Source organism: Mirounga leonina, unplaced genomic scaffold, assembly GCF_011800145.1.
Source record: "Mirounga leonina isolate KUSES-001 unplaced genomic scaffold, KU_Mleo_1.0 Mir_55, whole genome shotgun sequence".
Taxonomy (NCBI): domain Eukaryota; kingdom Metazoa; phylum Chordata; class Mammalia; order Carnivora; family Phocidae; genus Mirounga; species Mirounga leonina.
The window spans coordinates 2,573,476-2,589,096 of NW_023270816.1; the positions used below are offsets into that span (position 1 = coordinate 2,573,476).

The window sequence follows — 15,621 nt, forward strand, 5'->3', positions numbered from 1 at the left end:
TTTATTTGAGAGAGAGAGTGAGAGAGAGAAAGAGCACAAGAGGGGGGAGCGGGAGAGGGAGAAGCATACTCCCCGCTGAGCAGGGAGCCCGATGTGGGACTCGATCCCGGGACTCCAGGATCATGACCTGAGCCGAAGGCAGTCGCTTAACCAACTGAGCCACCCACGTGCCCAATTCCAGCCCTTTTTATCATGGCTGCATTTCTAGGAGATTCCAGCACCCTGGCCCTGCTTCGAAGGGGAGGAGGAATAAGAACGTTGATTTTCGCTTCAGGGCCCTTCTGTGCTTCTTGCTGTTAGTTTTCCTTTTCATCCGATAATGCCGATTCCGAGCCTAGTCGTTAGAAGCTGAATAGCTTGGGAGGCACCCCCACCCGCCTTGTCTGTGCACGTAAATGGACCAGATGAAGGCACAGGCTTTGGGGTGAGTGCCAGACAGATGGCAGGGGGAGGCCACCGTCCCCCAAGGTGGGGGCTTCTCCTGCTGGGGCTCTCACACCCTTCGTAGCGGGGCTGGGGTTTGGCGTATGAGGAGTTCATGTTCACCGTCAGCTTCGAGGGTCAGGTGTGTGCCGGGACACTGCTAGCTTCTGGTGCGGAAAGATGCCCCGCGGTTTCCGGAGGGCAGACCTGAGGGCAGTGTGGGCTGTACTGCTCTCACACAGGAGAGGGCCCACACACCCTGGTGGGAAGGAAAATGCCCCGAGGTTCTGGGGGGCAGATGAGGTTCTCCTCTAGAGAGAAGAGACGCTCCGCGGAAGTACGCCCTGGCAGCACATGCAGGAGGTACCCAAGAAATAGCATCTAGGGGAGCGGATCAGGAGACAGGATGCTGTGGAGCCGGGCTGTCCAGTATGCTAACAGCAGGTGGCTCCTGAAATATGGCCTGCCCGAAAAAAGGGTAAAATACGCCAGATTCCGGAAACTTAGTGTTAAAAAAAAAGAGTTAAACATTTCATTAATTGTACAGCACGGGGAAAACAGTAATATCGAAACAATCTTACATGGGGAAGGATGGTAACTAGACTTAGTGGGGTGATCACTTCATAATGTGCACCAGAAACTAGGGTGTATTCTGTGTCCATTACGCAATTAAAAATTTCATTAATTTTCATATTGATTATATATTTTAACACTATTTTGGGTATATTGTGTTACATGAAACACAGTGTTAAAATCAGTCTTACTTGTTTCTTTTTTAAATGAGGCTACTAGAAAATTTGAAATGGCATACGTGAGCAACATTATTATCTATTGGAGAGCGCTGCTCGAAAGATAGTTTCAAGGTCATCTTTGAGAGAGACAAGGACCCCGGGGAAAAGGGAAGACGTTTTGGGGGGACAAAATCATCTTTGAGGTGGTTAGCTCGCTTCTGGGTATGGATTTCTTCCTTCTCACTTTATTCACCTTTATTCTCGGCCACTATTACACTGCAAAAACAAGTTGTATTTCCAGGATTTGCTTATTAAAATAATTATAGGGGTACCCTGAATGTGCTTCCACCTCTTTTCAGAGGGTCCCAAGAGATGATATTTAGTTATAAGTCTTTGTAAGGAACCCCTAAAAAGCCGGCTGGTTTGTGAGGTTGCCTTTTTTGTGCTTGGACAACCGGCTGCTCGTGGTATGTGGCCCAGGATGCAGGGTAACCTGTCCGGAAGACCTCCTTCTCGCTCCCGCCCTGACGGTGGCTCTCTGCCCCCAGAAGCACGTGGCCACGCGGTCACCTTTTGGGAACCCGGCTCTTCTGTCCCGTGCACGGCGCGGTGTGGCCCGTGTCCAGCACGCCGTGTCTGGGGATGCTCCCCCCGGCCCCGGAGCTGGGTGTTGGATGTGCCATCCTCCCCACGCAGCAAGCCTCACCTCGGGAGACCTTGGGGGCTCCTCGGGGTGTGGTTGCAGGGGCTCCCAGAGGAGGGCCCCACGAGTCTGTCAAAGCTGTGCGCTCCCACCTGTCATCCCTTGTATTTGTTTTCTAGAGCTTTCCAAGTCCCAGAACGACATGACCTCTGACAAGCAGCTCCGGGCCACGGGTCCCAGGCAGCATGCTGGCCAGACGGAGAGGAGGAGCCAGTCGGACACTGCTATCAACATCACCACCAGGGTAGTCCCCAAGGCGCCCGGGCCGCCCCGAGAGCCGCTGCCAACCCATTTCCTCTGTAGATTTCGTCTCTTATTTTATTTTATTTTATTTATTATTTTTTTTAAAGATTTTATTTATTTGCGAGAGAGAGAATGAGAGACAGAGAGCATGAGAGGGAGGAGGGTCAGAGGGAGAAGCAGACTCCCTGCCGGGCAGGGAGCCCGATGCGGGACTCGATCCCGGGACTCCAGGATCATGACCTGAGCCGAAGGCAGTCGCTTAACCGACTGAGCCACCCAGGCGCCCTCGTCTCTTATTTTATAGCACCACATTAAGCATTCTGAAAAAAACGTAATTTTAAACCCCTCTATTGGGAAGGCCTGGCCAAATGACGGTCAAATTTCAGGGTCGATTTGGAAAATAGTTGAGGGCAGGGAAAAGCTTCGGCCTAATCCCGAGCCCCTGGGACTTCTGGGTGTCTGCCGGAACTCCCTCTGGGCTTCAAGGCCACCCCAAAGGCAAGGGGACCACCTGCGGGGCGAGATGGGCCAGGTGATTCCCTCAGGGAGGGTCAAGAGGCCTTTCTACTTGGCAACAACCTCCAGTTAAAATCTGTCCTGGTCTCTGATAGAAACCACTAAAAACATAAATGCTGCATGACCCCCGGCAATCACGAGGGAGGCGCTCTCCGGGTATCTAAGCTGCAAGAGAGAGTGCACCTAATAAAGGCTTTTAAGGAAATAGTCTGGCTTTCCACCAGGATTAACCAAGTCTGAAGCAGATGCGCTGGGACAGGGGAGAAAGCGACTTTAGAATCAGAACACCTGCATTCTGGTCCAGCTGAGGTGACCTGGCTAGGGCAGGTCCCACCACCTGGCTGTTGACAGGGTCAATAGGACCACTCTGGTTGGCTGGACAGGGTAGGTTCCCCTTCCTGCAGCTGCGGGCTCCACTCAGGATGTCCCCAGATAGACTCCCCAGGCAAGCGGAGGGGGTTAACCCCCACTCTCCTGCGGGAACTTCCACACACAATCTCAAGGTTTCAGATTCTGCCTCCATCCATGACCCTTTACCTTGGGCATGTCACATGAACTCCCTGAGCACTGATGTGCTCTTGGCGAAATGAAGCGGATAATTCTCGTTCTGCCCGAGGCGCAGGCCGCTTGTAAAGATCTCCCGAGATAATACAGTATCTAAATCGCTACCTAAGCCATCTAAATATACTATCTAAATTGCCAGTCTTTCTTACTATGTGCCAGACTCCACTCAAGGCTTTCTCTGGATCATCTCATTTTATCCTCACACTATCCCATGAACCATGGATTGCATTTGGCCCTGTTTTGCATTTAGGGAAACTGAGGCTTAGAGTGACGAAGTCACATGGCTGGGGTTACATAACCAGAAAGTGGTGGGCGGTCTTGCTTTGGAGGCTGAACTCTGGAGCAGCTGTTCTCAAGTTTAATGTGTGTGTGAGTCACTTGGGAATGTTGTCGATATGCAGAGGCTGATCAGGAGATTTGGGGCAGGTGTGAGATGCAGCGTCTCCGATGAGTTTCTGAGGAGCTGTTGGGTGAGCAGATGATGCTGCTGCCACCCCTAGGACTCCCTAGATTGAGGAGAAGGCATCTAGAGATGTATTCGGAAGGTCTTTGAAACGCCGAAGTGCGAACAAGTGTTCGTTCCCGTGGGCACCCTGGGGTCTGCACAAACACCATCCCAGCCACTGTCCCTGGGTCAGCAGATGGAGCATAAGTTAGTGCGCATTCAGGAGACCCTGTGTTAATTCTTACAAAAGTACTGAGATAGATAATGTTACTCCCATGATAAAGATCTAGAGCCTGAGCTTTAGCCATAGGGTAACCGTCCTGTCAGATAGATAGATAGATAGATATAGATGGATAGATAACTAATTAAATGTGGGGCCAGGAGTAGGGTCCAGGTTTGTATGGTTCTAAATTCTATACTCATAACCTCCTCATTCTATGCCCCATGTAAGGAGGACAAATGAGGGCCGCAATAATTGGGATGAAGCCCCTCTGATGCTAACCCTCACTAAGGTTACCAGGCACCGTTGTTGGCCTGCTGGGTAATTGCAAGGTTGTCTAATGGGACCAGGGAGCTTGAGGGTAGAAGCGAGGAAGACCAGGGACGGCCATGGCCAAAGAGCACCCATCCTGCAGACACTCCTCCATGCACGTCCAGTTTGCTGCCATGCTCTTGGCAGGACGTGCTTTCTACCTTTTGCAGGCATTCTCTCTCCCCACCTTACTTGAGGATATGGCTGTTTTAAGGAGCAATTTAGCCACATGTTTATAAAGTCCTCAGCAATCATGGCCTGCTCTATAAATGCTAAATAATTACGGGGTTGAAATATAAAGAGTACATCTTTAAATAGGACGTTTGTCAGACTGCAATTACACTGCCCTAGCTGGCGAGCTCATAAAAGTCACACTCACATTTTCATTGGAGCACTCGGGAGCATTTTGCCCACATCAAGCACACGACGTGGTGCCCTTTGGGAGTAGGGGACATCAGTGCCCACTTTGCAGGTGGCTAGGCTGAGGCACAGAAAGAGCAGATAACTTAAGACCACATGGTGACGCTGGGCTGGTAACTGAGAAAGCAGCTCAGGCTCGCTTCTCTGACCATTAGGTGTGAGCGGCATGTTCTGAAAATGTCCTGTAGAGACCCTCCCTTCAGCATCTGGGCCAGGACTCTTGAAAGGCGACTTCTCTTCCCCGTCCTTTGCGAGCTCCTGTGCATCCCCGTGGGATTTTATTGCGCATCTTATTAACGTGTGGCGGATCTACAGTGGCCGAAAGACACGCACCTGTTAACCAGGAAGGAAACACAAGAAGGGTTTGGGAGGGGCTGTCTCTGAGGAGAGGGAACAAGGACGCAGGCGGGGAAGAAACCTTTCTTTTATTCTATGCCCCTTTATGTGAAGTTTTCCCACGTAGGTCTGAAATCTGAAGAAACCACTGGGCCCTGGGCGCAGCGCTCCTGCATACCTTCTCTCCCCGCACCTGCTGGCCCCACTCAAAGGCTGAGCAGCCAGAGGAGAAGAGGGGAGGCGGCAGCGTGGGGTTCAACTGTGCAGACACTTGGTCCTCAGACTTGAGGGCTGTGGATTCCGCCCCCCGCCCTCCCCCACCCTGGGATGGTCCTAGGAGAGGCAGCCTCCCTCTCAGCTGGGATTTGATGTTGCTCAGAGCATGGCCTGTTGGCCAAGCCCAGCCCCGGGGTTTTCTGATACTTCAGCTGCAATCTCAGCGTGGCAGGGACCACTCCCTTTCTCTTATTTAAGATCAGCAAAAAAAAAAAAAAAAAAAAAAAAAAAAAAAATCCCAAAGGCACAGATCGTGTGGTTCCAGGGAGTCCATAATTTGATCAAATCAAGCCTAATGTTTATTGATCTTTCAGCATAGAATATTAAACTTATTAACTCCGTGCAGAGTAGACCTCATTCGGGGCCATCATTTTTCTCTGTAATCTGGCCCGAACCAGATAGTTATTGAAATACATTAAAAATCACAGGGGAAAAAAAAAATGCCTGTCTCCACAAGGTCGATAAGCTGCTCTTTGAATCTTGATGCCCTTTAATGGCACGGACCTGACAAAGTCATCCAGGCCCTTCTGAATTTACTGGGGAAGAGTTGAACATGACATTTCAGGTTGATTCCTTAGTCAGAATAGGCATGTTCTTCAGAATAGTGTCGACTTTTCTAATAATTATTTCAAAATATGTATATTTGCACTTAAGCTTCATTAAAGGTTTTCCAGAATCCTAACATATTTAGAAGCACAGTCATCACTGCCTATGAATTCGACCTGCCATGTGATCACTACTATAAGGATAGTTCTCTTTGTTCCTTTTCAGAACTTTCTGTCATCAGTATTTTTTTTTAATGATTTAAAAACTATGTTGCCTTAGGGAAAATGGAATTAAGTGATTATTGAACACCTCAGTGTCACAAAGCTTTATATTAATATTTAGCTCATTTTATTCTTTCTATGCTGGACTGATGGCTGCCTTGTTGCTGGTTCACATGGCATCTTCTACATTCTCCAAGGCCATCCCCTGACGCGCTCAGAGGGTAGAGGCCTTGCGGTAGGAGAACCCTCTGACTAATTCTTCCTACTTCCTCCCACTTGGAGTTTCTCTGGAAAACTTTCCTCCTGCCTCAGAAATGGACGTTCCTTCCCAGGCACGGGGTCCATCCTCCTCTCTCCCCTCTGGGACCTTGCTCCTTCAGCTCCATGCTTTTCCTGTCTCCATTTCTCCTCAACCTGCAAGTATGCCCCGATCTTCCCCATCTTAAAAAAAGGAAGCAGCATCTTTGGAAAGATTCTCTTCAAGCTGCTCTTCCATTTCTTTGTCACAGCCTAAATCCATGAAAACATCCTCCGCTCTTGCTGTCACTGCACTTGGCCTGCTTTGCCCTCTCTCCTGTTCACTCCTAGCTTCCGTGCAGTCCATTCCCCATGCCAGTGTGACACTGTTACCCGGGGCGCCCCCAGGCACCCCTGATTGAAGAGCATGGTGGCCAGTTTGAACATCATCCTCGTCAGTGACTTTGTCGCCTTTGGCACAGTTGACCAGAATTCCATTCTTTTCTTTAATTACAAAAATGATTGTATTGCTTTTATATATAATAATACCCATGCCTATGCACTAATGAGAATTTAGAAAACAGACGAGGAGGAGGAGGAGGAGGAAGGGAAGAAGAAAAAGCAGGCACAGCGTTGAGCCAGGACAGTCACTTGGAGTACGCATGGACACCCGCTTTATGAAAATGGCATCATGGGGCGCCTGGTGGCTCAGTCGGTTAAGCAACTGACTCTTGGTTTTGGCTCAGGTCATGCCCTCAGGGTCGTGAGACTGAGCCCCGCATCAGGCTCCGCACTCAGCACGGAGTCGGCCTGGGATCTCTCCCTCTGCCCCTCCTCCTACTCACTCTCTCTCAAATAAATAAATAAATCTTTTTTAAAAAGGCATCATGCCACACATCCGCTTTTGTAATTTGCTTTCTTAAGAACCTCTGACATTATATTTTAATTCCTTCCATGTCAATACATATATATCATCATTTTTTACAACTACTTTTTAGGGCTTATAATTCATGCTGCCAAACTGCCCTCCTCTGGGGTTGACTCAGTTTACCAGACCACTAGAAGTGGAGTAGCCCGCTTTTCAGCACTTTTGCTGGCACTAAATGTTACACTTTCTATTTTAATATTTGCTAATTTGACAGGCAATTTTTTAAAAATCTGCATTTCTTTAATTTTAGGTGAGTCTTTTCTCATTCTCTTTTCTCCTCTTTGAACATCCTTCATCCCTGAAATCCTTCCCTTGGATCTGCAACTCTTCCAGCCTACTGTCTCCTCCCCTGGACCGGCTCTTTGGTGTCCCCAAGCTACCTGTTCTCTGGACAACCTGACACATCAGGAATCTGTCTGGCCTCTTGAGTCTCTGCGGTTGCATGGTCGCTAGCAGGTGCAGGAACATGCTCCATACTTGACCCTCATGATGGGACCTCCACTCGTGATGCCCCACCTTTGAGTCTCTTCCCAGCCAGGCTTCAACCTCCTACTCAGGTCATACTTCCCCCAGAGATCATCCCAACACCCTCTTCTGCATCAGCTCTCCCTCCCCTCTTTTCCATTGACTTGGCTTGTGACTCCATTTCAGTGGTGTATCTATTCCTGACCAGCTAGGCGAACCCCTGGAGGGCGGACAGTGCATCTTCTCCTTCCCCTTCTCCTCTGTCCCCCCCTTTCCGCCCCAGTACTTAGAGCAGTGGGTCAAAGATAGTGTTGCTTAACAAATGTCGGACGGACCTGAGCTGGCGCTCTGGGGATCGAGAGCATAAACCATAAGAATAATCTGGAGCTAATCACTTCTTTCACTTGCTCGCTAATATTCTCAGTCTTTCACTCCTGAAAATTACAACTACACTGCAAATGTTATATTTCTGAGTCCCACTTCCAACCCGGCACCAAAATCTAAAGTCTAGATTCACAAACTTCGTGTGAGTTCAGCCAGGAAGAGGTTTCCTACCTTGTGCGTTGTGTTTGGGAGTTTCTAACCTCTGCCACGTGTGGCTCCTGAGCATTTGAAATGTGTCTAGTGCAACAGAGGAGCCAAAATTATTGACTTTATCTGCTTGTAATGAATGGGAATTTAAATTTAAATAGCCACATGTAGCTAGTACCTACCACATTGGAAAGCACAGCTGGGTACATTCTAGAAGAGGTACTGACTATTAAAGTATTTTGATAAAATTAAGAGACATTTTGATTTTCCCCTTTTTTATAAGCACATTAGAGCTCAAACTGATAGGCTAAATATTGGATTTCATGTGATTTAATGTAGGGATCCTTATTAAGGTCAAAATGTGGACTTAACTTCTTTAAGACTTATTAATCCATAAGTGATCCACCCACCACTGCTCATGAATATCCCAGTGCTTGCTGGTGCCTGCCGGGGCCCCGCGGGTGTGTGTGTATGCATTTATCCAAGCAGAAATGTGCTCTCTTACTCAGCACCCAGAAGTTTGCGAATGAGTGTCATCGGGTCATAGATGCAGGCTCTGCTTGTTGTAGTTACCACATTTGAACAAAATCACACTGGGACGCAGACCCCATTATTAATTCTGTGTTTCCTTTTCCAGAAGGCAAGCGTGCCGGATATTCTGAAACCTCTCGATCAAGGGAGTCCCAGACGCCTTACTAGCCCTGTTTTGAAGCAAGAGGATCTCTCATCCAGGCCAATTCCCAGCACTTTATTCTCAGGAGGCTTGAGACACGTGAGTCTCATCTAATTCCCTGGACCCATGATGCTTGCCTGTCAGCATGATGTCAGGTTGGGTTGGTAAGCGAGGGTAGGAGGGAAGTGTCGTCCTGTGGGATGAACTGGCACAGGACAACACAACTTGGAGGTAGTTGGGAGCGGGGGAAACCTGGCTATACTTTGATGGTTTTTCTTTTATACACACAGATTTAATAATAAATAATGGTATTTTGGGATGAGAAGTTTTTACTTTCAAAGACATCTAATTTATCAGGTATTTCTCTTACAATTATTCCTGGGTTGTGTCTACCCACAAGTCATGAAGACATCCTCCTGTTTTCTTCTAGAAGCTTTATGAAAGTTTCATTTTTATGTGTAGGTCTGTGCTCCAGCTCCTTGATGTCGTGAATGGTGGTGTAGGTTGAGGCTCCTTGTCCCACATGGATACTCAGTTATTCTAGCACCAATTATTTAAAAAAGACTCTCATTTCCCCCATTGACTTTGGTATTTGTTGAAAATCAAGTAACCATGTAAGCATGGGTCTTTTTCTGGGTTCTCTGTTCTGCTCTGACCTCTCCATGTGGGCTGTGGCCCATCCTGATTACTGTAGGGAGCCGTGAAGTCAGGTAGCGTGGGTCCTCCAGCTGTGCTCTTCTTTTTCAAAATATTTTAAAGATCATCTCTGTTAAGAGGTAGGCCTTTTAGTCATTCATTTGTTTAGTTGAAAACATCGAAGGAATGCTGGCTTTATGCCTGAGATTGTGGTATGTGATGTGACAGAGCCTCGGAGGATGGGTCACCTCACTGTCATAGCTCTTGAACTTACTAAATAATCTTAGACAATCACAAAGACTCTCCAAACGTCAGAGTCCTCATCAAGGAAATGGGCATCAAGTTTGTTCTTTTTATTTCACTGGGTTGTGTTGAGAATCCAAATGCACTCATTCCGTGGTGTGTTAGAGTGGTTAAGAACTCAGCTTCTAGAAACCACCTTCTTGGTTCGCATTCCAGCTCCCCTAGTGTGACCCAGAGCGCACCCTTCAACCTCTCTGTGCATTGGGGCGGTTGGGTTTTTACGGAAAATGGCATTCACTTTAGAAAATGATAAACTTCCCCCCGTCCCCCAACTACATGAATATCTGGTGAAATGTTAAAAAGTCGAGGCAGAAGCGGGCCAGACTGCGCGCTGAAGGACGGCTAACATCCCTGCCTCGTCTACTAACTGCTGGCGGCCCCCACCCTGCCCGTCACTGCGTGCGCCTGCCTCTCTCTGCGCCTACTCTGCACCCTCACTCCTCACAATGTGGGGCCCAGCAGTGCGGGCATCACCTGGGACCTTCCAGAAATCAGGGTCTCTGGCCCCGCCCCAGACCTACTGGGTCAGCCTCTGCAGTCTAACAAGAGCCACCTTGCCCGGGAAGCCTACCCCTGCCCTGCCCTGCCCTGCCCTGCCCGCCGTCATCCTTCCCTTCTCTCTGTTACTCATGGTCTCCTCACCTTCTACCGTGTCCTTGCTTTCCCTGCTGGGTATTGTCAACTGTCATTCCGGTGCCCGAGCTGCACCTGCCAGGGAAGGAGCACTCAGCAAAAACTTGCGGGACCATGGCACGGCTCCTTACCCGACCGACTTTGGATGGAAAGCCTACTGTGCAAACTCCTGAGCCAGGTGCTTCCCCATCAGTCGTTTGCACAACGATCGTGCCAGGTGGATACTATTACCCCATTTCTGAAATGGGGAAAACTGGTTCCCAGAGGTCGAAGCGAACAGTAACCTTGGAGCTCTGACTCAACACCCGGGAGCTGTGTGAGTCAGGGCTCTTTGTGCTGGCCCCCGGATTTGGTGAGCTCTCCAAGGGAGGGGGTCCCCTGGCCGCACCCCCGGTTCAGCTGCACTTGCCTGGGGCGGACCCACACCTAGGAAACCTTTCCCACTGGTGGGAAATGCTGCAGCGGTGAGGAGAAGCGGGTGAGTGTGTGTCTCGCACCCAGGCTCGGTTTCTTAGGGCAAGTCCTTCGAAGCCACCCCGCAAATTCAACACGGTTCCCTTCTCCCTGTCTTCTGTGCTCTGATCTGTGCCCTTCAAGTTACCCTCGTGAGGTTGAGTTATTCCGTGATTACGCCTCACCTGTTCCCTTTAGACTGAAGCAGTGTTTGTCTGAGGAAACTAAACTCCCACAAAGCAAATACGGATTATTGCTTCGAGCCCAAAGATGTTGCCCGTTCTCCTGACAGACATTGACATTCTTTAAGAAGCAGGAAGTCAGAGCCAGAAAAAGCTTTACTAAATCTCTGCTTAGTACAAGAGGAGAAATACAAAGGGGCATTAAGTAGGGGAAACAACCTCCCAGGTCGTTAAATCAGTGCCAAATGAAAGCAAGTGCTATTTTGGGGGTCATCTTAGCCAAATTTAGAAGTGATACAGGTCAGTGTGGGCAAGGGTGTGGAGCTGCAGACATTCTTAGAAACTGCTTGGTACGTTTATTCAGAGGAATATTTGTAGCTATGAAAAATAATGTTGAAGAATATTAATATAGAAAATACACATTGGTAAATGAGCCTATAAGGTTACAAAATAGTCTTATAGTAGCACATATTTATAAAAACAAAATGGTTCTCCTACAGACATTGCAAACAAGTGAAAGGATTATACCAAAATTTGACCCCGGAACGATGGGGTGATGCTTTTCTCTTAAAATTTTTCTGGGGGCTCATCTGTATTTCCTGTATTTTTTCCATAAACGTGTAATGTTTTGGGAGGAAAAAAATAGTTTGCTTTACAAAAAAAAAGAAAAAAGAAAAATCCAATCAGAAGGAGTGGGAACTTGGTGGTGTGAAGAAATACATTAATTTTTTAGACTTCCTACGGGAGAAAAATTCCTACCAGAGTTCCTGTCTGGTTTTTAATTTTGTTTATACTTCTGTTTAAAAAAAATCTAAAAAGGAATGCATTTATATCAGTGTTTTCATGCAGTTTACATTTTTCCTGCCAGAAGGTGTTGTGATTGGCAGGAGTGACCACGTGAAGTTCACGTTGGAACTCCTTAGATATAGAGGTTGGCAGAAGTTTGAGAGGGAGCAGATTTTTAATCAAAGAATTAAAAAGTCCAACTCCCCAGGTGTTTTCTTTAAAGATAAATTTGAGACGTGGGATGTCATCCTGGCATTTCGGTCACTTCGAAATAGGGACTGGCTCAAAACTGTTCACTTGGTCCATCATACAGAGGTGTGTGTGGAAATTCTTCATTTTTCCATTAATATTTCTGAACTTATCTGGCTCTACTGATTTTTTAAAAGAGTTGTATTTAGCTTTCTACACATATTAATGTGTTTTTGTTAAAAAACAGAATAAAAAAGGATGACTATATTATGTCCATTCATCTAATGGAATACTGTTTGGGAGTGACAATGAATGAGCCCAAACCACACCTGACCACATGGATGAATTTAAAAAACAGAATATGTGCACAGTAGGAATGCTAATTATATAAATTCCAAAATCATGTGAAACTAACCAGTATGTTGTTTGGGGGATATATACATATATATTAAAACCATAAAGAAAAACAAGGATGATTAACAGGAAACTTCGAAACAGCATTTACTCAGGGCCAAGAATGAGAAGAGATTGGACGGGGCGGGGTGGGGGCAGGGCACTGCTGAGGTCCTGCTTATGTTATTTTTCGACAGCTGAGTGGTGAGGCGCATGGATGTTCATTCTATAGTTACTATTTAACTAGAGGTATCCATTATATGTACTTTTAAAATGTTTCACAGTGGAAAAAAAAAAAAGAAAAACAAAGGAAATGATTTGCTTAGCTTACGAAGGACGACCACATTGTGTGGCATTTTCCAAATGGTAATGAATGTCCTATACTCAGTATGCATGGGGACGGTTCTAAGTCTCTACGTGCATTAACTAACTGAGCCTCATCCCAATCTTATGAAATAGATCCCCATTTTACAGATGAGGAAACTGAGTCTACAGTGGGTAAGAATATTGCTCAAGATCACCCAGCCACTAAGTGTTGGGACCCGGGGCCGAATGGAAGCCTGTCTGGCTCCATGGCCACCATCTTGACCACTCAGCAGTAATGATCTCAGTGTGCTCTTGGTGATCAGGATTTTTTATTTATTTTTTTAAAGAATACAGTTGACGGTTGAACAACGTGAAGGTCAGGGACACTGACCTCCTGTGCCGTCGAAAATTCGTGTATAACTTCCAACTCCCCTAAAACTTAACTCATAGTCTACTGTTGACCAGAAGCTTTACTGATAACATTTACAGTCAGTTGACACACATTTTGAATGTTATATGTATAATGTACTGTATTCTTCCAGTAAAGTAAGCTAGAAAAAAGAAAATGTTAAGAAAACCACAAGGAAGAGAAAACATGTCTGCAGTACTGTACTGTGCTTACTGGAAAATTCTGCACAGTCAAACCCACGTTGCTCAAGGGTCAGCCGCAGCTGTGGTTTCCGCTGACCCCTTGCTTCCTGCCTTTGTGAAAGGAAAGGGCATCGAGGCTTGCTTGCGGTTACCGTAGCTAACGCGTGCCCTTCGGAGAAATCACCGAATGCTCCCTGCCTGCCTTAGCTAGTTCTCCTTTGCTTGTGCTCAGATTTCCTTTTCTTTCAAACCCCAGCAGCACCATGGCTCGAATGAAAGTCCGGCAGAGTTCTTAGTGGCTCTCCTCGGCCAGCACTTCTGGGTTGCCTCCATGGGCTGCTCAAAGTTGCAGCTTGCTCCAAGATCCTGTTCTGGCTACAAAGAAAATAGAACCAGAAAACCTTCCCAAGGCAACAGTGGTAGAGACATAAATTATCTCGGGAATGTGGTTGACCAAAGGACGTGCTCTGCTGTCCTTTCATTATCTCAGGCTATACTTTCCCTGGCTAAGCGGGTACAGCAGCCGAATTGCTCAGAGACACTACAGTAAGCTGGTGGCCCAAGGAGTTCGGCACCTCTGTCCTCTTCCAGGTCTACTTCTGATTCTCTGTGCAACTTTTGGGTGGGTCCCAGCCCACTTTGAGCTCCCCTAATGTACTTATGAAATGAAGGATGAGTATTATAATGCTTTCTGGATGCATTATAATTCTGATCACCAAGCTGGATGAGCCAGGGGCAACCTTCTCCACACCCCGCAGTAGGGCAGTCCCCATGCCCGGTGTGAGTGTGTGGGGGTCAGATCTGCCCTGTTTTGTCACCTACAGGCCAGTAGTCCCGGGCCTGATGCGTTTCTCTGGGTAACTCAGTTTCCTGCTCTCAGAATATTTCACACCTTCCCCAGTTCTTTTGAAACTCATTCAGATCTTCTACCCTCCTCCTCTTCCTCATTTCCAACAAATAAGCATCCTTTTTACTTTTCAAAAAAAAAAATTAGCTCAGAATTGCCTAATCTTCTTGATATCAAAATTAACGTCACTGGGTTACCTCCATGGGCTGCTCAAAGTTGCAACTTGCTCCAAGATCCTGTTCTGGCTACAAAGAAAATAGAACCAGAAAACCTTCCCAAGGCAACAGTGGTAGAGACATAAATTATCTCGGGAATGTGTAGGCTGTACCCAGCCTACTCTCCTTTCCCTCCTGAACAGAAGCAGCCAGTCACCCGAGCAATACCTGGGTGCCCACCCTCTCCTGCCCCTACCGTTTCCTCCATGAACGATAGCACATCTTTTTTTTCTCTGCCTTTATGGTTTTTCGTTTTTGTCTTGATTTTCAGCAATTTTATTATGTGCCTACATGTGGCTTTATTTAAAAATAGTTTGCCTCTGGAATCCACAGTTAATGACTTAAGGAAGTTCTAGAAGATTAGGACGACCACCCGAGTGAGCCTTCTCACTTCAGTTCTGTGACTCCTTCAGGCACAAGACCGTGTACCCCTTCATGCCATAATATTTACATAGAGCACTTCTAAATCAAAGTACTTCAAGTGCTTTCTCTATTCCCTTTGTAAATATTTACTGAGGATCTACCATGAGCCAGGCACTGAGCTGGGTGCTGGAGATACAAGTGAGGGCAGGAACGTGCAGGGCCCTGTGCTCTTGGAACTTCCAGGGGCACGGAGAGGTGGGTGTGACCCTCCTTCCGAGAGAATGTTCTTTTGCTTCCAGCAGACAGCTAGAGTGAAGGTAAACAGCCCTGACCCATCTGGTGTTGAGCTCGTTCAAAGCTGGGTGTCAGGCTTTGTGAGGACCGCCCCATTTCCTGTGGACTCTTGCTCCTGGGAAAGAAGCTGGGTGGGGGTGGGGGGTCCCCACTGAAAGTCTGGAGGTCACCAAGCGCCTCCTCTGTGGTGGGCTTCTCCAGGAAGAAGAACTTTGGAAAGCATTTTTGTTTTTTTTTTTAAAGATTTTATTTATTTATTTGAGAGAGAATGAGAGAGAGCACATGAGACGGGGGAGGGTCAGAGGGAGAAGGAGACTCCCTGCCGAGCAGGGAGCCCGACGTGGGACTCGATCCCGGGACTCCAGGATCATGACCTGAGCCGAAGGCAGTCGCTCAACCAACTGAGCCACCCAGGTGCCCCTGGAAAGCATTTTTAAGTTTCTCAGTTGCTCAGTGAGAGCTTCCAAATCAGCAAAGCCCTTGAAGGGCAAAGAACCATCTAGTGTCTCTCCCACTTCGCTGCATTTCCACTTTCTCTGTGAACTTGGCGGCTCAAGCTCTTTGTGCCTTCAGGGCCCCGACACCAGTTTTTGTCTCCCAGCCCTTGGCTTCTGAGCCCCGTGGCTGCTGCGTTTAGCTT

General features: G+C 47.5%; 1 protein-coding gene across 1 annotated transcript in view; it reads left to right on the forward strand.

Moving 5' to 3' along the window:
- The window catches only part of LOC118001964 (synaptotagmin-like protein 3), a 94,366-nt gene that overhangs the window by 62,962 nt on the left and 15,783 nt on the right, over positions 1–15,621 (forward strand). Inside the window, exons 11-12 of the mRNA XM_034992173.1 lie at positions 1,977–2,101; positions 8,755–8,889. Of these exons, the coding sequence (XP_034848064.1) occupies positions 1,977–2,101; positions 8,755–8,889 (260 nt within the window). The remainder of the gene's footprint in view (positions 1–1,976; positions 2,102–8,754; positions 8,890–15,621) is intronic.